Source organism: Agelaius tricolor, unplaced genomic scaffold, assembly GCF_023055355.1.
Source record: "Agelaius tricolor isolate 1412-34295 unplaced genomic scaffold, bAgeTri1.0.p SCAF_2, whole genome shotgun sequence".
NCBI classification, from domain to species: Eukaryota; Metazoa; Chordata; class Aves; order Passeriformes; family Icteridae; genus Agelaius; species Agelaius tricolor.
The window spans coordinates 18,561,414-18,585,961 of NW_027269262.1; the positions used below are offsets into that span (position 1 = coordinate 18,561,414).

The following is a 24,548-nucleotide window of genomic DNA, read 5'->3' on the forward strand; positions in this document are numbered from 1 at the left end:
ATATTCACTGAGCAAGAATGATGAGATGAAAAAGTAGACAAAGAGGAGACTAAGCTTGTGTTCGCTCTGTGCCACAAACCATGACCTCTTCCACAGTCACAAGGACCTATTTTCCATTTCAAGTCAATAGCTATAAATGTTAGTAATTGCCTTTAACTCCTTTCTGTAGCTTAGCTTCTTGCCCCATTACCAGAAACCATTTAGTTTCTCAGTAATTCATTTTCTACATAATCTCCTTTCATATCCCATGTTTCCTCTATTGTGTTTCACCTTGGGCAGTACATCATGTAAATAAAGTCTATATCCATAATCCCTTTACAATTCAGCTTAAGAGAATTCACTGTTGAAAACTCCATTCTAACCAGTGGCCATTATAGAAGATGTTTTTAGTCCTCATTAGATGGGAAAAGTCGACGAATATTTTAAAAGCTATTTCAGCATCAGTGATATAACCTTGTGTATCTTTTCAAAGTTTTTAGATGTATTTAAAGGATGGGTATGGAGCAGGTAAAGGATCTGAGAAAGAAGTTCATCATACTGTAGTTGGATTTAAAAGAACCCTGTATTTAAAATAATGTTTTAAGGCCACTTTATTGTAGGATAGGCACTGATTAAAGGGACAAAAACATCCAAGAAGTTAAATTCAAGTTTTTTATTTTATTTTTAAATTATACCTTGAGATTCATCAGAGTAATAGCCAGAAAAAAATGTGTATATTGGTATGTAAAGCAGAAAATATTGAGTTCTGTACTCTTTCAAAATGAGCCAGAAACTCCTATATTCACAGTCTGCAGTCTGATTATCTCAGAAAAGACAAAAGTAAGGGATCAAGTATTTGTGTAAAAGGCAGTATTTTTAGTTCTGTTTAGCATTTACTGTAATCATGAGGTGTATATTTTCTTTTTTTTTAACCGAGTTTGACTTTGCGTTTCAGATGCCATCAAGCTCTTTCTCTTGAAATAATTAGATATTTCCCTTTTCGTCTCTGAAAACCAAATGCCTATGAAAGCTTTTGACACTCTCTCATGTCATCTCACATTTGTTTGATGTGGCTACGGGTGATTTTACATACTTGGTCTTAAATTTCAGTTTATAACAAATGTGAAGCCCTGCTTCATTGCAGCTTTAGTTACTGAACTGCAGCAAGTCTGTTCTGTACTAGATAGGAGTAAAAGTCTTGCATAACATACTACCCACAGGTTTTCCATGCAATTAGAGGCAGTTAAGGACTTAAGAAATTGGTTCCTCCAAAGTCTTTTATTACAATAAAAAAAAATAAAAATTGCTGAGTAGCCTAGGAAAAGCCATTAATGTTTTTGTCCTCTCTTTTGCTCTTTTTCTTTTCCAGCTTCATTCTGACTTGGACAAGGGAGTCGGCAGTGTTAAATATACCCTTTCAGGAGATGGTGCTGGCACAGTTTTTACCATTGATGAGACCACAGGAGACATTCATGCCATAAGGAGCCTAGATCGAGAAGAAAAACCTTTCTACACACTCCGGGCTCAGGCTGTGGATGTTGACACCAAGAAACCACTAGAGCCTGAATCAGAGTTCATCATCAAAGTTCAGGACATTAATGATAATGAGCCAAAGTTTCTGGATGGGCCTTATGTTGCCAGTGTCCCAGAAATGTCTCCAGTGGGTGAGTAAGAAGCTGTAAATTCTTGATAGCTAATTGTGTATTACTTAATTGCCTCAGTGTACTTTTCTTGCTGAGAGAGGGATGACACGAAAAAAAAAAACCCAACTTCTAAAACTTATTATTAGAAATGTTTCTAATATTCTGTGCCTAGATGTACACAGATTACAGTTTTGTTTTAGCTTTGTTTGCTTATTTAGAAACTTAATCTTCTGCAATATGAGTACCTGTGATAGTAAGTTTCTGAGGGTAGGATGAGTTAAAAAACAAAAGATATTCAAGGAAGGTATGCTAAGGTCCAGGGGGTCTCTAACCCCAAACATGTTATGTCAAATGATGTGATACATTCCCCTCCCTTCCTAGTTCTCATTTTCTGTTTGCTGGAAAAAATTAGATTGCCTGTTTGCTGTAAAGCATCTTGTCATTTAAATGGCTTTGTCTTTGTGGCTCTTAAACTCCTACAGCACTAGCATGATCTCCTAATTATGCATTAGGGGGCAATTCTTTATTCAAGTCCTGTTATACTCTGCATGTTCAGAGTAACTATTGCCCTTGCCTTGGTCACAATGCAAGAATGAGAGTCTGCAAGAGTGGCTCAAGTTGTAAAAAGCCTAACGTCCAAAAAAATCTTTAGTGCATCAGACTCCTAAGTTAAAAAAAAAAAAAAGAAGATTGCCTGGGAACATGGTAAGTTTTCAAAAACCTAGTGTACAGAGGACAGAGTAATTTTCTTTTCAGAGAAAGGTGGACTGAAGTAATGATACTGAAGTACTGGAATAGGTTTTTGCTTGAAGAATTTTCACAACACGATAGATATTTGCCAGGAATGGCATAAAGAGCATCGATCCTGCTTTGGGGCAGGAGAATAGGCTAAATGGGCCCTTTTGGTCTCTTCCTGATGGCTGATTCTGCAGTGGTCCTGAGCAGTGTGCTTGTAACATAAGCACAGTGCTTGTGTCCTGCTGCCAGATGGCATTTTGGGTTTCCCTGCAGGCACCAGAAATTAATTTGTTCTGGGCGGGGAGTCATTTACCTTCCCAGTGCTAGTTCCAGCTTATTGCCCTTCCCTCTCCTAAACTGCATTTTCCCAGTACTTCACAAGCCTGTACCAGCCATTTAATACTCCTGGTAGTTGTTAACACTTTTGGAAGTTTTCTGACTTTGAAGTGGCAGAGGGATACTGTTCCCCTTCAGCTATGCACCTCAGATGTTGATACTTTTAAAGTCAATCAGGGAGGTGACTAGCTGTCTACACAAGCATTGTGTGCTACGTAGAATTAATGAGGTATTATTTTAAATTTTGTGGTAAGGAGCAGTAGAATGCTATAGAATGTGATAAAATGTGATGTGAGTAGACATGTAGAGATGATCATGTTAATCTTATTCAAGTGTTGAGAAGCATTCACTATAGTCACCTACAGGACTCTGTAGATTCACAATATAGTGCACTATTGTTTCCCCTAATGAGATGCATAATAATATTACTTACAGTTGTAACATGTATAGATGAAAACCATTTGTTACATTTTGACACCTGTGTCTGTGGCAAATTCAGAATAACATTTCTCACCAGTGAGCATATGGTTGGTAGTGAAATTGTGTTTAAAACCTTATCAGAAAGAAAAAATGAAAATCAGTGATGGTGTTAGTACAGCAGAACATAGTGCCTACATTCATTCCCTTACTCTGTTGTTCTACCCCATCTTTCTTTGTTATTTTTGTAAATATGTATGTGAAGCAGAAGATGAAATGCTAACAGAGCTTTTACTTCATATGAAATACTCTTCAAGGTGTGCCATATATTGGCAGCTTTACATGGATGAGGAGTTGCATGACTAAATGAGATACAACTGAGCATGCTGTGGCATGCATGCAGCATTTTAAAAGAAATGCCTTTCAATTTATCCTCCTTTAGAAAAACAGATGTAGATGCCATGGGAAAAATAGATCTTCTTGGATTTCTCTTTATTTGGTCACATTCACTATGTCAATTCCTCTATAAAAAAATAAAAGATGGATGAAAATTGATCAGAAAAGGCAAGACAAGGAAAGACTTCCCTAAATGGAAGTCTAAACTTCAATTAGTGGCTACTAAAGCAGATAAGAATTTTTGCTGTTAGGTTGTCTTGCAGCAAAAATATCCAGAAATGCCTTGTCCTCTCTAGTGTGTCAGGAGATTATGCCTTCTCTGATGTAGGTCTTGCTATTCTCTTGTTCTCTTTATCTGTTTTTCTTTCCTTATGCAAGCACTGATTTCTCAGTGGGTCTAAAACTACTCCTTTCTATCATCAGTACCACTTAGTTGCACCTTTAGAGATGCTTAGACCTACCAGTGCCTGAGGCTGACACTGAAAATCACTTTGATTTTTCAGCTGGTGCAGCATATGGTTGTCTTGGCTTAGGAAAAAACCCAGATCCCAGATAAACTCTTCCTCTCTTTTTTTTTTTTTTTTAACATTTTCATTTTCTAGTTGCTACTTTTTAAATACCAAATGCTCCAAATTTCACTTACTATAGTTTTACAACAGTATTGATTATAAACTGCACTCATGCACATATTTCATGGGAAATTGTGGGAAATTCACTGAAATAGTACATTTTTTACCCTTACTAGTCTCTTATGTGAGCTTGACAAGCTTTTGTGACTAGTGACTTGCAGTCTTTTATTGTTTCATGACATTTGCATGCAAAGGTTTACCCAGTTTAGTACTTTATCCCAAGGTTGTTGGTAATATTATAAGTAATGGTACTTTCTAGAAATTGTCATGGCTACATGGTTCCCGGTTTTATAACAACTCTAGACTTCCTTATAATTGCTATTGCTGAATCTGGGATGGCTGAAATAATGCCATAGGATTCACTTCTGGAATCAGGGTTGCAGTTACAGTGTTATAATAAAATCGTACATCAACTGTACCTTAGTAATATCTTACTGGAAAAAGTGCAAAAAAAAAAGAAAATTCGTGGCATTCTCAAGTTCTGGTTTTCTACACAGAGGTATTATTCAGATATATCTTTCATAGCCTTGTTTTTCACAGTAGATTTTAGAACTTTTGTTACTTTTCATGCATATTGAAGGTGGAAGTTTACTTTTGCACTTCAAATTTACATTGAGGGCAGAATTGAATCTTCTTCTACAGTTTCTATACTCTAGTGTTGGTTTGTTTTTCCTTTTAATCAATATCACTCATTAAAAAAGATAGTGGTACTGGATATCTTTTTATTTTTTTCTGAAGACATAGTTTTAGGACTGCTATTTTAGTGGTGCCTTCCTTACCAGGAGCCAAATTCCTTCATATGCTCTTAAGGAAAAAAGTTAGAAGAATATTTACCCAATACAAGCTGGGATGCAAACCTCTTTCATGCCAAAGTTTGACTGGACAGCCAGCCTTGCTCTTTCCATACATGCACTGTAATCTGTTCTTGTATGATGGAGAGGAAAGTCAATCACAGCCATAAACAAGAAAGATCTTCTCTTGAAAAGCCCCTTGGGTTACCAACTGTTATAACATGCAGGCTGCTGTACCCATCTGTGATTTCCAGTGCTTCTGATAGTTTCAAAGTGGGCACAGCTTCCACAATGTAGTGGAAGGATATCAGTGCCTCCAAAGTTGACATTGCATTTCTCACATGATAAATAATACTTTATGGTGAAGATTTTATTTTTTAAAGGATTATTTGAGAATTATTTTTTTTATTATTTATTATTTTTGAAAAATATTTTACAAACTATTTTAAATTCCCTGCAGAAAAACTCAGCAGATGGAGTCAAATTACAATGCAGAACTAATATTTTAAGAACATAGATTGCTATGCTGTTATCTTATGCTTAGTAAGAGACTTATAAAAGCTTAAGAGCTGAACTCCTAATGTTGGTTGTGGGGTTTTATTTTGTTTTTTTTTTTAATTTTCTGATATTGAATTGGTTTTATCAATATCCCTATTTGAAAATATTTTCTTGGTTTAATGTAGGTTCAAAAATGTAGAATGAAACAGAAATGTGGATTTATCTATGAGAACTGGAAAGGGTGCCCTAATATCTCCATTTGTAAGTTTGTAATAGCAAAACATGTTCTCCTTAAGTATAGTTTAATCAACTGTGTTGTTGCTTCTGGCAGCTGTGCCAGCTTCTGTTGCAATATAGTTGACGTAAGCATGCAAATATAGCTGAGTTTAAACCAAGGTTATCCCCTTATTAAAGCTATCAGTCCAGATGACTGAGAATGGGGGCAAAGCAGCATTAAGCACACATTCAAGGAAAGATATTATTATATATATTTGTTATATATTTATACATAAAAACATGTACAGAAATGCATTTGCTTCCCCATGCATTTCTTTCACTGAATATGCTGATTTTAACAGCAAATTTATTACCTCTATTGTCACAGTCTTCTAATTGTTTTCTAAGGTCTTTGCATTATTCTTCTATGCTTATACATAGACCAGCTAAGGCTGTACTAAAACCACCAATTCCATAATATACAGATACCATATGTTCTTTCCTATCCAATTTCATTTCATACTTTTCCACTACATTAACTCTTTATTGATTAGACTCTGCAAACTCCAGATGACCATGGCAGACTAAAATGGTCAATGATACTAGAAAGTTGATATCAGGTCATTTTTATTGTGTTCCTCAGTGGTGCAAAGCAGCTTCCTGAAGAGTCTTATGGATTTGCTTCCCATGGTACTGTCAGTGTGAAAATAGTCTCTATAAATTTTCTAGCAGTTTTACTTCTGGAGTGAATACTTAATTGGCTTTTATTTAAACATTGGCTTACATAATGGAACATATGTTTAATATATCCATCTATGTAGTTACATGTGCAAGAATTACAATATGTAGAAAACTAACCTGGTGAAGCAGTGGGTCGTGACCTGCACTCTGGTTGGGCCCAGCTTAGCACTGTGTGCCTGAGTTTAGCCTGAAGCTTACAGTGAGCAGGGGCTGGGGAAGGAAGGACTATAAGGCATTGGAGCAAAGGCTGAATGAGCCTGCCTTTGATACAGATTCCTAGCTGGTGGCGATATATTTTTAAAGGTTTCCAAAAGCTCACCCAGGCTGTCCAGAAGATATTACTTTGGGAATCCATTGAGACCAGAGGTACTTTTGAATGGCATTATGCATGCTCATGAACAGATAACTGACAGCATAATCTGTCTGCAGCCATTGTCTGCAGCCCCTCCAGCTTCAGCCCGGTCTCCAGGTTTTTTTTCTTGTGTTATCAAGTCCTTAGAGAAAATGATGGGAGTTGGATGTCATATTCAAGATAGTTTTAAAACATCTTGAATATGTTTTATTTTTATCCAGTTTTCCTTGCTGAATTATTCCTATTGATTATTTTTCTTTTTCTTGTCTGCTGTTTATCTTTGAGAAGAAAACTTTGGAGGATTTTCCATAGTGATTCCAAGATCAAGAGTTAATAGGTGATGGAGCTACAACCCACCTCTGCAGAAGTACTGATAAGTTACTTTTTCTGAAGCTTCTTTGTGTTTCTCCATGTGAAGTTCCGTTTTCTCAGTTTCATGCTATGTTAAGATTCCCCTGTAGCACTTTGCAGCAAAGCTTTAATTTTGTCAAGCTGTCACCTGTTCATATATTCTCTTTTACTGGCAACCTATGAGTTCAGATCCAAGAGAGATGCCAGTGGCAACCCCTCTCTCACATAAAGACTGGCAATTTATTCCTACTGTTTTAGATCTCTTTTTATTTGGATTATTTAAGGAAAAGCTGTTGTATCTTAAACTTCTTTTTTTTTCTTTTTTTTTAAGAGTTTTTGCTTAGGAACCTTGCTAAAAACTTTTTTGAAATATAGATATTCTTAATATATGCCAGTAATCTTGAGCTATATACTCACTGATGCACCCAACAGTTTTAATAGTTTTAGTGAAGAGCAACTTCCCTTCACAAAACTGTACTGAATTTGAGCTTACAGGATCATATACACGTCCTCTAATTTGATACTTTATTAAAGTGCACAAATTTTGTCCATCACTTGGGTCAGACCTGGTGTCCTGGGTCATTCGGACTATGTTTCAGAAAAAATCATGTTCCAGCATTATTTGTCCATACTCTTTCCTGGGGCTATGTCAGGTGGCAGATGACTCATCGCAATTGATGGTTCAGTGGTTTTAATTACAGCTCTTGTCTTTCTGATTCTCTTTTTGTTTTAATTTTGAAAAGATACATCTACTGTGCTTATCATCAGAATAACTTTTTTTGCCACTGTGTAGGAAAGTGAGTTTTAAGGAAGGAGCAGAAGGCAAGGCAGGTTAGGGCTGCTTAGCTTTTTCTCAAAGAGTGTTTTTCCCTTTATACAGGACATTGCATAAATGGCAAAACAAAAAACATATTAAAAGAAAAAAACAGATATTGAGAGAATATTACAAGTAGTCAGTGAAAGCTTTTGAAACAAAAGTGTTTCTTTATGATAGACTACTGGGCAACCAGGCAGCTTCAGTTATGGGGCAGGGAGGAGCCAAAAAAAATTTACATCAAAAGAGAGGGAGAAAATAGTGCAGAAAATCAAGAGTGGATTAGTTAAAGGATAATGGTTTTTGCCATACTGTGAGTTTCCTTTTATACACCCTGGCTGTTCGATATTGTTAGTGAAACTAAGACATTTGGCAAATGCTGCGAGGTGGTACACTCTATGTAAAATGAAAGCTGTGACACACAGGACTATGTAAACATGTGAACAGCAAAATTCTCAGCAAAGCTGAGAAGTTTTGGATATTAAAAAAAGACACTGGATAGCTGTTTTCTGCTGTCTGTTTTTAAAGTCCCAAAATGTCAGTATTAGTGCTGAAACCATTTAAAAGCATTTGATTCTTACCCCACATGTATCAAAGCCTACACTGGATATTTTCTACCACGACTTCAGCAAGGCTTTCAACACTGTCTCTCATGATATCCTCAAAGGCAAACTTAGGAGATAGGAATTAGATAAGAAGACAGTGAAGTGGATTGAGAACTGGCTGGAAGGCAGATCCCAGAGGGCTTATTTAGTGCCACAGGTCCTAGCTGGAGGCCTGTCACTAGTGGGGTCCCCCAAGGCTCAATATTGGGTCCAATATTGTTTAACTTCTTCACCAATTATTGGATGAAGGGGCAGGGGCCTCCTCAGAAAGTTCACTGATGGTACAAAGCTGTGAGGAGTGACCAATGCCCCAGAGGGCTGTGCAGCCCCTCAGAGGGACCCTGGCAGGGTGGAGAGATGGGCAGAGAACTTCCTGAGATTCAACAAAGGTAAGTGCAGGGTCCTGCAACCGGGGAAAAATAACCCCATGCACCAGCACAGGCTGGGGGATGAACTGCTGGGAAGCAGCTCTGTGGAAAAGGACCTGGGAGCCCTGGTGTGTGAGCAGAAGTGTGTCCTTGTGGCCAAGAAGGCCAGAGGTATCCTGGGGTGCATTAGGAAGAGCGTAGCCTGCAGACTGAGGGAGGTGTTTCTGTTCCTGAGGAGGCACAGCTGGAGAGCAGTCTCCAGACCTGGGCTCCTCAGTTCAACAGAGACATGGAGCAGGTCCAGTGGAGGGTAAAATAGAGGATTATGGGACTGGAGCACCTCTCTTATGAGGGAAGGCTGAGGGAGCTCAGCCTGTTCAGCCTTGAGAAGAAAGAACAGAGAAGGGACCTGATCAATGTTGGTAAGCAGTGTGTCATGAGGATGGAGCCAGCCTCTTCCTGTTGGGGCCAGGTAGTAGGGCAAGAGGCAACAGGCAGAAATGGATGCACAGAAAGTTCCACCTGAACATGAGGTGACCAAGCACTGGAACAGATTGCTCAGAGAGTTTGTGGAGTCTCCCTTACACAAGAACCACCTGGACACAATCCTGTGCAATGCGCTCTAGGATGACCCTGCTCAAGCAGGGAGGGTGAACCAAATGGCTCACTCCTCCAACTTTACCCATTCTTTGATTCTCTTTGTGATTGTGTTTAAATGTATGTGGGCAAAGCTAAGAACCCAGGTCACAGCAGTTAAAACCACTCTGTTTCCATACACTGACTTTACTGCAGTTCAGAAGTGTAAATCAAATAATATATTTTATCATACACAACCTAACCTTTTGATACAACCTAACCTTTTTTAGGTGTCCATGCAATGATTTAATTATTAAAATTAAGCTATTGGGTTATTTCTAAATCTATATTCTAAATTTTGTTGGTACTTTCAGTTATTGAGTATTAGTTCTTTTTGTATATTAGGAGAAGCTTTATAATTATTAGTGCAGTCTTGCTGTTGGCATAAACACCTTTAGGTTCAAGATATATTGAATCAGAATTGTTGGGATTATGTGTTAATGGTTTTTTGTTGTTAATTACACAGTTGATGAGCAAGACATATTTAAGTGTAGTATTGAAAAATGTAGAAATTGTCTTTATGTGGGCACCTAATATCTGTAAACATAAAATCTGTTGTATTGATAGTTGTTTCAGTAGCCACAGATCAGCTGTAAATGATAAAAATTAACAAGAAGTTGCTTTTCTCTTACCACAAAATTACTCTGGACATTAAATAGCTTTTCAGTAAGAGATGTTCTTTTGGCCACCAAGTGGTTTTAAACATTAAACATATTTTAAAAGTATTACTCTTCTCAGCCTCTGAGCGACTGTAAACATTAAATATGTTTTATAAAAGCTGCTTTTCAAGCTACTGCCTGCATGGCTATGAATATAAATTTTGTTTAAAGTTGCTTTTCAGCCACTGAACTATTTTTTTTTTGTTATGCACTCAGTTCTATTTATAACTTTTCAGAGGAAAAACAACTGCAAGGTTTCACTGGCACAAGGCAGCTCTCCATTTATGACAAGTAATCATGTCCTACCCATCTTCTCATAAAAACACTGCTGGTAATAATAACAAGCCAGATTTTAAAAGGATTTTAATGGGTATTTTGCAGGGAAAGTGAGTGCAATCTAGTGTTCCAGTCACCCATATTTGTGTTTTACTCTGCAGTAAAACAAAAAAATAAAAGCAGCCATGACTGATATTCTGTACTAAGAAATCTTAGAAGTCTAAGAAATCAGTCACTGATGGATTGTGTGAATCAATCAAGTCATCATCAGCCCTAGAGGAGGGCAAAAGAGAATGCAAAATATTCTCAAGATCACTAAGCAAATGGGAGTCACTAAACCAAATATGATTAAAGGCTTTAATTCTGTGTGTAGAAATTCTGTGTGGCAAATTAGATGTAATCCTAGGAAGGCCTTGAGTGATAAGAAAAGTGTTCATGAGGATTTGGCTTAACAAGAACGAAGAGAAAAATCACTGATCAAAAACATATTGTTAAGGACAAATTATTCTCTGTTTAGAGAATCCCATAAGGCCTAAAGTCTACAGCAAAGACACTGCAGATAAAAATAATACCTTAGGAAAAGAAAATCTACATAAACCAGAAGTTTAAAAATATCTGCAGATTGAGGAACAGCATATACAAGAGTATCTTTAAATGGAATGCCAGCCAATTAGTAGGTGTATCTGTCTGCCTACCTTGGATTTAACGAGTGCTAGGCACTTAACAGCTCTCCTTGTTTGTAGTAAGGAACAGCATAGATTGGCAATCCAGTCCAATATCTGTTCTGCACACTGTAGGTTTTTCCTAACTAAGGAACCTTTACAGATCTCGTGGGAACAGGAATCTGCCATCCCTCCAGCCTTTTCTCAACAAGGATCCTGATAGAGCTAATTGAAACCTTTTCACAAGAGATATTTTGCTAAGTTTCTGTACAACTGAAAGGTTCAAATATGTAATTCTTTTAAAACTTTTTATGAAAAAAAAGATGGCTGCCTTGTAAGCCATCTCACAGGTTAGCTGGTGACTAGAAAATTAAACAGGTGGTTCCTGTATTAGTCAAGGGGCATTCCTTGTATCACCCTGACAAGCCAAGCAATGGCTGGCTTGGAACCCCTAGACAAGGCAGCGTTCTCTGAAGCTTGGAACATGGTACATTTGCCTGTTCCCTGATTTCTCTTCCGTATAGTAGATGACAAGACAGGTTGTCATGCTTTCCAGACAAGACATTCAGCTTGCAAGTTAAACAGGTCATAACTAAGTAGGAGGAAGACCAGTGGAAATGAAAGAAACTGTTCTCTTTGCTAAAAACTCGGCAGTGACAGTATTGTTTTCTGGAGTGTGATTTTAATTTTTTTTTTCTGGAATGATGCAGGATGAAGTGAAAATCCAAAACTATCTGAAATATCACAGTAAAGTAAAATTTCACTGTCTAGACATCCTTGCTTGCCAGTTATGTCTGAGCACCTTTTGTGCAGAAGCCAGCAGTAAATGTGAGATCATTGAGGATTAGAGAGGCAAAGACTGGAAATAGAAGGGGAGTTGACTTCAGGCAGGTGGGAAAGTAACAAATGACAGCAGAGAAAGAGGAAAATCTTTATAGACTGTTCTGCTTTCACTTCAAGAGCTTCTGGAGAGAAATAGACACCTTTAATACTGCCTTTGACTTGGTTTAGGTTGACACTGCTAAAAAGACAGCTATTATTTCTGTTAACAAAACCTCAGAACAGTTCTTTTATTTTCATAAAAAGCTTAAAGGGTGTTAATGCATAAGCACTCAAGGTATCTGTGTTCTTCTTATTTATCAGTACAAGGCAGCTTGTACAGTAACACCTGTGGAGTTCTTGAGGGAACAAGGAAACAGCAAGTAGGCAAGAGGACCTCCAACCAAGGGATTACCTGATGCACCATTCTGCACCAGGATTGATGGAGAATGTTGCTGCTGGAACTCTCAGAGGTGTAATTGCAGTGAACCATTCACATCTTGGTACATATTGTTAACAACAGATGATTTTCTCTCGGAACAGTTTGTTGACTGCTTGTCATCCCACTGAGGTGGGCATGATGCTTTGGGAATAGATATTCTAAATGGTAAGGGATAATAGGAATCCTAACAGACAATCCAATAAAAATCTGGTCAAGAAACTACAGCTGGAGATCATTTCTTTAATAATATCTTTCATTTTCCATCTGTGTTTATTGCTGTTAGTACAGCAAGCATCAATTTTATCATTTTTTGTGATCTAAAAGAGTATCCCAGCTTATCTGAAACATAAAATAATTATGCAGCTAAGATTCCCATTTTGTAGAAACATCACCTTAGAAACCTATCTATCCTCTCATATCTGTAAATTTCCAGAACTAGAGCCTGGGAGAAGGTTAAATACACATTTAGGCAGATTATAATGTCACAGCCTATTTGGAACTAATAGGCTTTTACTTTTACCCAAGCACAATTTACTACTTCTCTAGCTCTTAAAAAGGATTGTTGTTTGGGTTCACATACATGTCAAATATTTTTCTAATCCCCATTTTGTTAGGTGTAGTGGCTGTGCATTGCCTAAATGCTCATGTCATTCTACAGAACATTTTTTTCCCTATTTTTAATAGTTTTGACTTTTAGTCTGGAAGATAAAAGGTGTATAATAGCAGATGATGGAGATATAGTCCTACCTACTGAATACATCTCCATCAAGCCACATCTTTTTGTCTCCTTTCTAAATTAAACAGATAAAATCTTTAAAGTTCTATGTGAAAAACTTTTCATGTCTCAATCACTTACTGCTTTCCTCTGAGCCCCGTTACTTTGCTGTCCTTTTAGCGATAAGGCAGCAGTAATCAATATTTTCAACAGCCTTGAGAGAATTCAGATGAGAAAGATGCCTGAAGGGCAGGTTCAAGTGCTCAAGCCTACAATTTATGGTCTTGCAGGAGATGATACAGACACAGATGCTCAAATTATCAGCCCTACTTGCTACTTCTCTGCTTCAGTAGCTCCAAATTCATCCACTTTTTCTTGCTGCTTTCACTCCATATCACCTTATGCCTGAACACAAAACAAACCCTTTCAGACAGTTTTCAACAGATGCTTGATAGTCCTGGGATTCTTTCATGATTTTTCCATGTGATTCTGAATGAATCCTTCGTTCACAGGTTTTAAGTCCTAAATCAATATTAATCACTGGGCATAATTCAGTGAGGCATAGCACCTTGTTCAAACAGTGGATGATCCTGTGTGCCTTCCAAAATTCATCCAGTTGTTAATATAGCGGGGTTGGGGAAAGAAATCTTACTTGGTTGAGCAGTAAAAATAGATTTACTATGATATATTAAAGCACTGTTTTTGATTGTCTTGTTTGCAGTACTGGTGAGGGAATAATGGAGGAGGGGCTCAGCATTTGTGGAGGAAGAGGCAGTGAGTGAACAAATTTAAACAGATGTTTTTATTTCACACAACCCAGATACTGACTCTGCTGTACTAGAAATTGTTGCTACATAAAGTGTTGGATAATCAGTTCCAACATCAGCTTTTCTTTGTAAGAAATAAGAAAAAGCAAATTCTAGCTTTTCCTTCTGAAGAAAATCTTACATAAATGACCTGAGAGGTGCCAAGATGTCAGACTGTCTGCCTGAATCAAAAGATCGTAGCAAGGCATCAGCTCCTTAAATTCCAAAATCCATATGAAGCTAGTAATTGAACTGGCAAGCTGTAAAGAAGGAATCCTCTCTTTGGGCCACTGCACAGCAATAAGAGATCTTTGAAAGGCCGATTTAAAGGAAAGATAAAGGATAAGAACTGCACCAGCACATCCTACTGATTTACTGTAGAGATGGAGTTGTGGCAGCTCAGTAATACCTCTACTGCAATCTGGATGCTTTATACTTTAGCCACCTTGATCAATTTACTTTGGTGAGCACAAGGGGACAGTAACAGTGATGACAGGACAGGTTTTATGGCAGCATAGTACAAGAGGCTTTGGGACACTAACTCACCAGCTACCTTACAGGAATGTCCTGATGGTTCATTTCCAGTGCTGCTGTTGCTCAGACTGCCTATATTAAAGACTACGTGAGGCTGAACCTCTCACACTGCAAATATGTTCTGTGATTTGAGTATTGACCTTCTTGTGGGCACAGTGTGTATCACATTGGTACTGTTCTTATCGACAGGAGAGATTTTAGACTCTTTTGTAAGGTCTTGTTCATGGAAGCTTTTCATCAGCACATTCTCAGGACAGATTTTTAAAGGTAACTTGACACTGAGAGTTTTACATGCATCTTGTGGGCATTTTTTTTCTTGATATGACTAAGTGTAGGGCATATAAATGGTTTTGAAAACCCTAATCAGTCTTTAGACTCCCAAATATCTTTTAATAGCTTGAGCTGTACTGCTAAGTTCCTCAAGCTATACTGAGAATCCCTTATCTATAGACTTCTAACTTTTGCTGACCTACATTATAAATATGAGTCAACAAGTCCTCAAAATTTGGACAGGTACTTGGAGCAATGTCTCTGGAGCCCAATCAGATCAGACACAAATCAAATTCAGCACTACTACTGAGGGCATGCCATTGAGGCTTAGACACCCACATGCATTTATTTGTCTGATTCCACATGAAATATCTCAGCAACTGCCTGAATCTGTAAAAAAAAGTAAGATTCCATGATTTTTTTTCTGTGGGTACCTAAAATGTCATCTAAGACTGTCCCCAATCTGCTTGCTCATAGAAGCATCTGAACTTTACACTGCTGAGCAGCTAGAAGCCAATTAATGCCTAAGCACTGTCAGAAATCATAAAGTAGATATACCTAATTCTCTCTCGGAAGCCAGTCGGTGACATTTTCAGAGTTCAGAGTTATATCCCATGCAAAACGTGGCTGGAGGAGAGGTTACATGTTTTTCATTTCTCAGTGAGGTAGGTAGAAAACTCACACAAGATGCTGCAGATGCAGATTTAATACTTTCCTTTTTTTGAATACCTCCTCCCTATGTTTTAACCACCAGAGTCTTTCTAGTTTTTCTTCCTTCTCCCTTTTTTTGGGCCTGATAAATACTTAATGATCCTACATAAAACAGATCAGCTTCTTCCTTTTTTTTTTTGAGTGAGAGAGCATTCACTTAGGAGGTAGGAAATAAGCATTCAACCAACATATAACAGGAGAATGACTTAAAAAAATCTGTAGCTTATGTATCTACTGAGCAGTCAGGGGGGCAACATCATCTGCTTCTTCATTTTTTCACAATAAGCTTGCTTTAATCTGTTAACACAGAAAAGGGTTCAAAATTTTTATCTACAGTAAATAATTTCTGAGAAAGAAGATATCTAGGATACAGCTTTTCTCATTGGTATTTCTTACAGCACCTTTTCACTAATAAGCTTGCTTGTATGGATCTCTTTGTTAGGCATCTAAATAACACCAAAGAGAAAAAACTGCATCTGGGCTTATTAGATTTTGCAATGGCTCGTTTTTATGATTCATGCCCTCAGTATTGTTGTGCATAAAAGCACCATGTAATGTCATATCTCTGCTTTATAGATGTAGTCTTGAAGTTGGTGAAAACTGAGAAGAAATATTCATTCCAGAGCTTGACTCTTAAGGCTTATTCTGTACCAGAACTAACAAAAAACAGGACGTTTGTGCAAGGGAACTGGGGGAAATTACATTAAAAACCGTATGTCTTTTAAAATAAGTTTGGAAAGGTGTAGGGAAAAAAAATGTTGATGAATACAAAAGAAAAAAGCAGGAAAAAGTTAGTAAATCAGGTGAATAATAGGACAAAATATTAATGCCTATTAAAAAAATGTGAGCAGGATTAGTTAATGAGTTGATAACCATGATGTCTGTTTTTATGTACGGAGCAAGGACTATGCGTGAACTATTTAAAATTAGGATCTGGGTTTTTTTGTTTGTTTTTTATTGGTTGCTTGTTTTTGCTGGGTTTTGGTTTTGTCTAATTTTTTTGTTTTGGTCTTGTTTTTGTTCTTAATTCATTTTGATTTATTTGGGATTAGGATAGAATTTTCTTTTGAAATTTTTACTACTCTTGATCTTTGGAAAAAATCAGTAACTTGGATTGTATTTTATTTAGAAATTTTAAGGAGAACACAAGGTTCCTTGAACACTGAATACAATAAAATTTTATATAGTCAATATGTTGACCTAGGTTTGATTTTTAAGAGATGTAGATTCATCTCTAAAATTTTAACACAACAAACATTGAGTAAATATTTTCCTCTGAAATGTAGAACTCTGTTTTTATGGATATCTAGGCCAAATTTAGGTGCATTTAATTTTAGCTCTGGTATTTCATAAGTTCATAATTTTATGAATATCAAGGCTTGCTTACCTCACAGGTTTTAAAATTCATGAATAAACATAAAAATATTGGGGAGTTGAATAAAAAGGCAAATTTCTAGAATAGAATCCTCACCTAAGAAGCATCAGACTACACATCAGCCCAGACAGCACAACAGTCAGATGTGCTCTGCCTTTACTATCTTACCATTTTAATTATCTTTAATTGTTTGATTTTTTTTCTTCCTTTTTTTTTTTTTTTGGCCAGTGGTGCCAACTTAAGCATTGCTTTTTATCTGATCTCCAGAGACAAGTGATTTTGAGCATCAAAATAGAGAGAGAAATGCAAATCAAGGGGAAAAATCCTAGAGTAGGCTCAGAATAACTCTGATGAGTAAATGATTTAAACTCCTATCTGGTAAGAATTGTAGAGTTTCTACCTTAATCATTTTAACTGTGTGAAATACAGAGTCAGGCCTGTTTGTATCACCCTTAACTAGAATTTTGTGTATCCTAGCTCTGTTATACAAATACTGGAATATTTGCATTTATGCATTTAGGTATGGTCACAATATATTTGAGTGTTGTTCTAGTCTTTTTTGTCTTCTGTCTTATTTAAAGAACATAATGCATTGAAATAAAATCGAGGCATTAAAGAAGCCGTCAAATAGGAAATAAGAGTTAAAAACTTAAAATTATAAAAGAATGCTGCACCCTTGCTAGAGAGACAGTTAAGCATAATTGTTTGATTTTACTCCTTTTTCCAAAGTCCAGGTATTTTAATTAAGAAATCATCATTTCTCAACACATTTATTTATAAAACTAACAGACTACCAGTGAAATATTTGCAAAGTATATATATATTTGAATCACATCAGGAGAAGGATATGTTGTAGAGGTGATGGCTCAGAACTCCCAAATAAGAGAAAGTCTTAGCAAAGAAGAATTGTTGTAAGACTTGTAAAAAGATTTGTCAGTCCATAATGCAGCGACAGCAGAGGAAGGCAAACAAATGTTTTCTGCTAACATTTTACAGCAATTAGGAAATTAGGCAGATAAAGAATGTTTGGGATTAGATTTTTTCCTCAGAGCTCTCTGGTTACCAGTTATGCACCTGAATTTTGAGTTATCAATAAGGAACAGAACATGATGAAGGAATGAGCATGGAGAAAGGAAATGAAACTGTGTATTTTATTACCATATATCCTTCAATTCTTTCAATAATGAATCCCAATTACTTACTATAAAATATAACTATTGAATCTCACTGGCTTCAGTACCTTTTAAAGTTTTCTTTAAATGAAAGTGGTGTGCTGAGTAGTTGCATTTTTAAAGCTTGCAATCAGGCTTTCATTCACATTTCAGATTAATCCAAGGCTGTGCTTACCAAAGATATTTGGGCCATGGAGCAATGCAATAGGATTCATGAGTGGAAGTCCTGACTTGGCCTGGTATTTGTCATTTTACCCAGGGATAACCCTCAATGAAGAAAGAATAACTTCTACTGCTACTGTTTGATCAGTGTAAGCTTTTTACATCACTCAAATGACAGGGAAGGGGAGAAGGATAAGCCACCCTGGGGGCAGGGAGAACTCAGCACAGTGAGGATGAAGCCAGGAGAAATCCCAGAAAAAGACATCTTGAAGCCTTCCTGCAGGTGAGTTTCAGGGCTGAGTTCCTGCTGCCAGAAGCCCTCTGATTAAACATCTGGGAAAGTGAGATGTCTTGAGCTTGCCCTATTTCTGCGCTAGGGTGGGGATACGGCGCTGGTGAGGATTGTGCAGATGTGGAGTGAGACTCTCTCGAAGCCTTTCTGAGTGGTGATTTTCAGTGCCGCCTTTTACATACTCAAATAATGAGGCAGAAATTAACAGGTTTGGGTGTTTTCTTTGACATAGCCCAGAGTTAATGAGTTCCTATATTTCTGATATTGTGCACACATCTGTCTCCAGCACATTTCTGCTCCCTCAGGTGGTGACAGTCAGATGTACGTACAGGACCATGGCAGCCATCCTTGCTGACTGGGGTCAGCTTCACAGCTCATGCACACTTGTTTTTCTCTTCACACATTGTGATAACAAATACTTAATCCCTGCCATAGAGTTTATCTGATAAAAAATAAAAAAATACAGTCTTCACTGTTAGAAATAACTTCATTTTTATTGTCAGGAAGATAAACGCCTTAAAAATCTGATCTGTACTGAATGTTCACCCATAGTCTACTCTCTCTGATCCAAACTAATATAAACTGCCATATACTACATAAACATAAAACTAAATAAAGTGCCATATTGAATTATTTCTCTAATGTGGGAGAAAAAATGGGGTCCCTGGTTGTTTGATTTTTTTTTTCCCATAGATACCTGAACTACACACAGTCAACACTGCATTCCAATTTGCAGAACACCAAATATTGTACACTAAAAGTGTAGTGGGATTAGTTAATATTGTCCATGAAAATTTTCAGGTATTTTCATTTGAAAGAAAAATGGACAGAATTTCGGTTTTAAAGTAAAACAATCTCAGAGTTGAAGATCTGCAACTTCATTCCCACATGCAAAAATAGATAACTCAAGTTCTTAGGTAGATTTAAGTATCTGAGCATCTCAGAACCTCATTTTTCTCCTCAGTGTTTTTTCCTCCCTAATCTCCCATCTCTATTTAGGGACTCCCTTCTGACAATGAAGTAGTACTGCAATATGAGAAATGGAGGCAAGCCAGAACTCCCAGGCCCATATTAATCTTGTTTATTTATTTTGTTTGCTATTTCATGTTTTTCCAGTTCAACATGAGACATAATAGCAAATACACTGTTTTTGTTATTTACCTATGAGTGGAAAAAAATTCCCCTTTTCTGAAAAATCTCACCTTTGCTTTAGAAGGAATAAGAATCTTCCAATACAGAGAATTTTTTAAGACTAGCACTTTTAAAATCAAGAGGAGTTCTCCATAAAGCAATATATTCTGAAAATACAGCGGGAAAAGTTATGGAAATTGTACTTTTCACTAGGCTGATGAATTCCCATGATCTTTTATTCCTACAGATGTTCACATCAGTTCTATTTTTCCACTGTATTTGTAAATTAGTTCTACTTTTGAGTAAATTCCCAAGTATTCCTACAGATGGTATGCCCCAAATCTGCAAAACAGTGTATCATTTAATCTTAAACCTAATTTCAAGCATATTGAAATACTTTAGATATAAAGCATGCAGCTTTTAATTTTAAACTACTTTTGTGTAGTGTGTCCATTCTGTATGTAGACTAGCAGATGATCCACACTGATTACATGCTCACTAAATGAAGAATACAGAGGAAAATTCTGCTAGAAGAATTTAAGATACCAGGAAAAAAATATAAGAATGTCAGGCATTGGATGAGAGTTTGAGAGTTTTATCTTAAGGCACATTTTCTCCATTTTCTCACCTGTACTTTAGTACAGTGGTGATATACAACATTCAGTGCTGCTGCTTTTTTTTTTTTTTTTTTTTTTTTTTTTTTTTTTTTTTTTGCCAGAGGCCATAGGAAAAACTAATGACCTTTAAAGATGCTTTTTTTTTTTTTCATACACTTGTTGGGTTCTTTTTTTAAGAAGATGCTCACTGTGCCTTTCTTTTGCATTTGTAAAAGAGGAAACGTCATGTCACACCTTGGTAATGTGGAATCTATTTGCTTTTTCCACTGGTCCCTTTCATGAAGCAGATCTTTAACTTGTAAGCAGAAATTTCATTTTCCTTTCTTGTTCCATTTTTCATCTGGGGAACCACACTGACATAGAATTTTCTTCCTTCACAAATCCATCCTTATGTTTTGAAGTACAGTTGCTGTTGCCCTGGAGAATCATCAGGATCTAATTTTATTGGGGAATCAGAGATGTATGGAAAAACTATTTACCTTTATTTCAATATTTATTTTAATATTTTTTTAGTGACATGTAAATAAGGAGTTTTGACCTACAAGTAGTCTGTACAGGTAGGTAGGTGCTTCTTCTTAGTTCATGGACCTGAAAAATTAGGACCACCTAAAAATTACAATCTAAGATTAAAATTTCGAAACCCAAATCATTTGACCTTTCATGATATTATTTCAGAGATAATTGTGGTAAAGTTGTACAGCACAAATATAGACATATCTTTGATTAAGATGAGCCTCAGTTATTTAGTTATTTTTCTACATCCAAAATTAAAACAGTGTTCAGTATTATGTTCCGGGGGGGGGGGGAGGGGGACAGGACACACACCACTGAAAAACATTGAAAAGATTTCTTAAAATATGAAGTGTTTATAACTAAAGTTTTCACTGAAGATCAATTATCTTTTGCAACACGGCTATTGCAAACTTCTGTGTGGATTCACTTGGGCACTAACAAATGGATCTGAGCTCAGCTTGGGGACTGCATGATTCTCTTGTGCATATCAAGATGATTTTAACAGTGGAGTTCCCACCATGTCAGCATGCAAAAGGAATGTAATTGCAGATCTTTCAACATAGTTACAATTTTCATAATATTAAATGTTTCCAGATTTTTGAGGGTTTTGAGTAGATATCTCCCAGTATATTTATCTTCTCTCATGTGACAAACATCAGCATAGGGTTTATTTTCTTCTAGAAGAGGTTTAACACTACATCCCTTACAACACACACCTTGAGTATTTCAAAAGAATAAGCAGAACTAGGTCATGTTCAGGTCACTTGTTATTTCATCTTTCCACCTCCGATCCCAGCTGGCTTAATCCATTCTTGTGCTTGTCATTAGACTGTTGAGCTCTGAGCACCCTGATGACATTGGATGGGTGCCCTGCACAGTTAAAGCTGGGGCTACTGCTCTCTAATCATCCTCAAATTTACTACAGTGGCTTTCACTAATGCGCAGTTTTATTAAGCTACCAGGAAGAACTTGATAAATCATCTTTCTATGCTTGAAAACCCCACTGAGCCTTTAAAAGCCAGGTGATAACGCTGAGAAATTGCATTAAATTCTAACAGAAACTAGAATAGAAGGAGGAATATATTTTTGTGCCTAAGAATATAATTTATATTGCCATTGCTGTAGGTGAAAACATCATTAATGCTTGCAGTCCCATATGGATTTTTATACACTATTCAGATCAGCTCTGGGAAAAATATAATCATAAAATGCAGAAGATTTAAGTAAGATCACGTGAGTGATTGTCTGGCCAAGGAAATGGGAACTGCCCATTTACAGAAGACCTTATTCATCTGTCCACATGTGGTGTCAGCCCCAAAGGCGAGTATCTAGAGGTGTCTATTCACATCTGGCTTCAGGCACAAGACAAGTGGAGGCCAAAGATCAGGAGTGTTTGAGAGCTGCTAGGCTTTGGAGGGTCTCACAGTCAGGTAGCTCCCTGAAGCTGCTCCTGCTGCTGTGCAAAGAGGAGGTGATCTGGAGTGAAGACTCTGAGACACACAAGTTAGCCTGAAAAACCCAGGAAAGAACAGGTATTTCATAAGCAACATAACTGAAATGGCTCATGGAGAAGGTATAACCTTTATGATAATATACTTGTTATTGTTTGTGTTTTTAAAAGCATGGCTTTATTTTAACAAGACAGCAGAGCTGATGGTGGCTCTTCTGAGGGCAGCGCAGAAGGGGTCCAGAGAACTCCATAGCTGGCCCTGTGCTCTGAGCCAAGTCATGACATGTACACAGCTGTATCAAGTGAGGCTCCACCAGAACTCAGGTCTTTCTTCCCCGTTGGAGGCTCTAGGCAGCATTAGGATCAGTAGCGATATCAAAAGGTAAAAAATAATCAAGCTCTCTGACAAACAGCAGTTTTATGTAAATGCATCTCTGGTACAAGGGAAGTTGCTTCAGCTCTCTAGAGTTATCTTAAGGTATCTAAAGATTCTGAGTTTGTGTTTCAGTCTACAGAGCACTATGCTAGGCAAGGGTGATACTTTTACAGGGCAAAATAAAGCTAGATAAAGGGGAAAATAACTTTGCTTCTCCTGATGTGATACTGCAATTTGTTGAACCCCTGAAAGTTATCTTTAAGATGATTTTTTGGCTAGAGTGTGGGAAACTAAACAGAGAAGATCTGTGTTAAATTTCAGCTGAATATGATTTAAAATTGAGGTGATATTAAAACCTGAAAAGAATAGTTTAAAAATTACGGTGGAAAAATGCTGCTTCAAGGAAAAGGAAAAAAAGAAAAAAGAGAGAAGCAAAAAATTCATATCACATAAGTCTAAACTGTGATGCATCAGAAGCATCAGTATGGGATGGCATGTATTTACTACATCTCAGTGTGCTGTTCCAATGTCTTTGTACTTGCTGCTCTGTGTAATCATCACTCCCTGTGGGATTCCATGTAAATTCCAAGTGCATGCAATACTTATTTCTTTTGGAAGCATTTCACTCTACAAAACTACTGCTCAAAGTGATACAATATTCCCATTGCTCAGTGGTCCCCTTTTTCTTGCAGCCTTATCTTTCAGCCCTCAGGGACTGAAGCTGCATCTGCTGTGGAGCTGTTTCTGTAATAGCTCTCTGAGAGCCTATTCCAGGTAGTCTCTAATTAGACACACCCAGATGGTGGGCACCGAGCAGATGTCCTGCCAGCTTGGGGTGGATATGGAAGAAAGTTTTCTCTTGGCTCCCCGTAGTTTGTCTTTCTAATGTATTTTTCCCCTCAATTTTTCCTCACAGTGAGCATTTGAAATGTTTGCTCACCGTTTCTAACATATGAGGAAAACGTGGGCACAGCAATCTAAGGTACTAAACATTCAGAGTGTTTGGTGTAGTCTGAAGCCTAGACATACTGAACTCATGTTACCCACACGCTGTCACGAACAAAACTGCTCACTTGTGCTTTGATACACAATGTTTATCAGCAATTAAGATTTTATTCTTGGAAACTAATTAACAATTATGTTAATACTGCCAGAGACATAAATAAGCACACTCAATCATGTCTGCGTAGCCAGCCTTGCAGATGAAATGAATGCAGCTAGCTGGAATAGAGTCTGATATTTTCAGTCACATGAGTCACATAAGAAGCAGATCTCCAAAGTACAAAACAGTTATTTTCTGACAGCTTCTTTTCACAGTAGAACTGTACTTTAAATGTTTAGCCATATCTGACATTGAAAAGGTTTTGAGGCAGAATATTTACCCAGCAATTTCACCATCATGTTCACAGTGCTGTATTTCATGCTCCATTTGCCATAAATGTTGATGTGTTTTTCACAGTATTTGGGGCAATGACAATTTTAATTAAAAAGTTCCCAAATTATTCCTTCACCTTTCTAAATGTGATCACGTACAGAACAACGAAAAAAAAAAAACCCACAAAAACTCAAGTGGATTTTCAATAGTGTCCTGTAATCACTTATGTTTCAAGAGATTTAACAAATCAATCCTCAGATATCATCTCTCTATCGTATCGTCTTTTTTTTAAATACAATTATTTAATGGATTAAGAAGCAATTATCAAAAAATGGCTGTGCATCAGACAATATGATAGAAAAATCTGTAAAATATGTAAGTTAGGAACTTGGGCTGGTTTTGGCTGGGGTAGAATTAATTTCATTCACAGAGATTGGTATGGGGTTGTGCTTTGGATTTGTGCTGAACATAGGGTTGATATACTTTCTGAGTATTTTTGGTTTTGTTATTGATGAGCAATAGCAAAAGATGTTTTTATTATCGCTGAGCAGGGCTTACACGGAGCTAAGTCTTTTTCTGCTTTTCACACTGCCACACTGCTGATGGAGCTGGGGGTGCTTGGGAGGCTGGGAGAAGACACAGCCATGACAGGTGAGCCAAACTGACCAAAGGGATATTCCA

At 37.1% G+C, this 24,548-nt stretch overlaps 1 protein-coding gene across 5 annotated transcripts in view; it reads left to right on the forward strand.

Annotated features, from left to right (window-relative positions):
- The window catches only part of CDH12 (cadherin 12), a 638,327-nt gene that overhangs the window by 512,912 nt on the left and 100,867 nt on the right, over positions 1 to 24,548 (forward strand). For all 5 annotated transcript variants that reach the window (XM_071453742.1, XM_071453733.1, XM_071453753.1 and 2 more), the window contains one exon: positions 1,349 to 1,643. In XM_071453742.1, coding sequence (XP_071309843.1) covers positions 1,349 to 1,643 — 295 coding nt within the window. The remainder of the gene's footprint in view (positions 1 to 1,348; positions 1,644 to 24,548) is intronic.